Genomic DNA, 2,267 nt, shown 5'->3' with positions numbered 1-2,267 from the left:
AACAGTCCTGATGTGTTGAGAGCAGGAGCATAATTCTACGGCTACAATCAACAAAGAAGTATCAGGCCAGGTCACCAAGGCCAGCGGAAACCCCTACCTCGCTGCAGTTTTATAGAGATTAGCATATCACAGGAGCCAAATGCTGTGCCCCAATGTGAAATATGATACTGTTACTTTGCAGAACAAGGGTAAACCCTGTTCTTCAACGCTAATAAAATAGACACTGTGTACAGAGTGGTCCAATAATTGAAACATAAAAGAGATATCTGGTAACAGAACATTAAAACATCGAGACATAAGAATTTCGGCTCTGAAAACAAGTAACTATGAAGAAAGTTTAAAAAGAGAGATCTGGGGTTTCTCTGAAGATCTGGCTCTGCGGCCAAGTCCTCCCTGTTGCAAGCTGCCCTTGCCATGGGAACCAATGGGAAGGGCCATGAGGAATTGTGACGCCCTCGAGCGACGGGAGGTGGGGTGGGGAAGGGGAATCGGGGGGGCGGAGTGAAGAAGGAGAGTGACCAGTGGGTTACCAGCATACTGTCGCCCAGAACCTCTCCAGAGACATCACAGAGCTGTTGCTTCCTGAACTCGCTTCTGGGACACCGCAGAGACCGCTGTGCCACCGCCTCGATGGCAACGCCTCTGTGTCCGTTTCCAATTCAGGCTGTCCGGCAGCCTGCGGCCCATGGCCTCTCCCAGATAACCAAGAGTCTCTTCCTCAGCAACGCTGTGGCAGCCAAGGACAAAGCCATGCTGTCTACCAACCACATCACCACCATCATCAGTGTGTCAGTGGAGGCGACCGACACGTCCTTCGAAGACATCCAGTACGTAAAACTGCCGCTGGCGGATGGTCCCAACTCGCGCCTCTACGAGTTTTTTGACTTTGTTGCAGATCACATCCACAGCGTGGAGATGAAGCAAGGCCAAACGCTGCTGCACTGTGCTGCCGGGGTGAGCCGCTCCGCCACCTTCTGCCTCGCCTACCTGATGAAGTACCACTCCATGTCGCTGCTGGACGCCCACATGTGGACCAAGTCGTGCCGCCCCATCATCCGGCCCAACAATGGCTTTTGGGAGCAGCTTATCCATTATGAATTCAAGCTGTTTGGCAAGAACACTGTTCACATGATCAGTTCCTCAATGGGAATGATTCCTGACGTCTATGAGAAAGAAATCTGTTTGATGAAGCTGATGGGAGTCATTCCGGACAGCTCCTAGCTTCTGCTTCAGATCCTGCACCAACCTTGACTGAGGTGAACATTGAACTTTTATTGATAAAGAAACTAGAAACCCCTTTTTAGATGGGCAAGCAAAAAGGGGGGAAGGAAGAGGCTGGAGTTCTTATCTTAGTGTGCTTATCTTTATAGAATAAAATTCATTAAATGGAAAATGATGGCAATGCTTCTTATCCTGTGAGTGGCGGGTCATGACTGCTGGGGCCTGGCCAGAGGGGAGGGTGGGCAAGCTGGTGTTCAGCTCAGATGAACCCGTAGCCTGGGACCAGCCAGAGGCTAACTAGCGCAGGGGTGAGTGTCCCCTCCCCACCTCCACCCCCAACCCCACCTGGTTCTTCCCAACCCAAAGCCAGAGCCTTAGACATGGTACATCTCTCTGATTGTACATGCTTTTTACAGTAAGTGCCAACCTACTGGATAAGTGGGCTTCTTGGGGTTCTCCGGGAGTCCTGGGGGAGCCCCGGGGTATTCCTGCCCCCACCTTCAACCGCAGTGACCCAACTCTGGCTTTCTAAATTCAATTTGCATATAAAATAATTTTCAAAAAAAAATTCCACTGTGTCCTTCATCGCTCAGTTGTGTCCGAATCTTTACAACCCCATGTACTGTAGCCAGCCAGGCTCTTCTGTCCATGGGAGTCTCAAGGCAAGAATACTTGAGTGTGTAGCTATTTCCTTCTCCAGGGGATCTTCCCAACCCAGGGATTGAACCCGAGTCTCTTGCATTGCCAGGGAGATTCTTTACCACTGAGCCACCAGGGAAGTCCCAATCCCACTGTATAAAGCTTATAAAAATATTTTTTTTCCAGTGATCTACTATATGGCAAGGGCCCCAAGAGCCCTCAGCAACCCCCACCAGCCTTTGTGAGAAAGAAACATTAATTCCTTTCCCTAAGTGAAAGTGTTAGTAGCTCAGTCGTGTTCAACTCTTTGCGATCCCATGGCCTGCAACCCGCCAGGCTCCTCTGTCCATGGAATTCTTCAGGAAAGAATACTGGAGTGGATTGCCATTTCCTTCTCCAAGGGATCT

At 50.1% G+C, this 2,267-nt stretch overlaps 1 protein-coding gene across 2 annotated transcripts; it reads left to right on the top strand.

Annotated features, from left to right (window-relative positions):
* Nucleotides 1-630: 630 nt before the first annotated feature.
* DUSP21 (dual specificity phosphatase 21) lies at nt 631-1,221 on the top strand. Of its 2 annotated transcripts, XM_068963050.1 has the most exons (2): nt 631-798; nt 909-1,097. In XM_068963050.1, exons 1-2 carry the CDS (start codon nt 631-633, stop codon nt 1,095-1,097), a joined length of 357 nt encoding a protein of 118 aa, XP_068819151.1. The 2 variants fall into 2 exon arrangements, with proteins under 2 accessions (XP_068819151.1, XP_068819150.1); XM_068963049.1 differs by having other exon boundaries at nt 631-1,221.
* The last annotated feature ends 1,046 nt before the right edge of the window (nt 1,222-2,267 follow it).

This window comes from Capricornis sumatraensis, chromosome X, assembly GCF_032405125.1.
Source record: "Capricornis sumatraensis isolate serow.1 chromosome X, serow.2, whole genome shotgun sequence".
Taxonomy (NCBI): domain Eukaryota; kingdom Metazoa; phylum Chordata; class Mammalia; order Artiodactyla; family Bovidae; genus Capricornis; species Capricornis sumatraensis.
Note: the sequence above shows the minus strand (reverse complement) of the source record. Positions and strands in the feature narration are given on the sequence as shown.

Coding starts and splice junctions, on each gene's coding strand:
- DUSP21 (XM_068963049.1), top strand. CDS start 631: ATGGCAACGCCTCTGTGTCCGTTTCCAATTCAGGCTGTCCGGCAGCCT.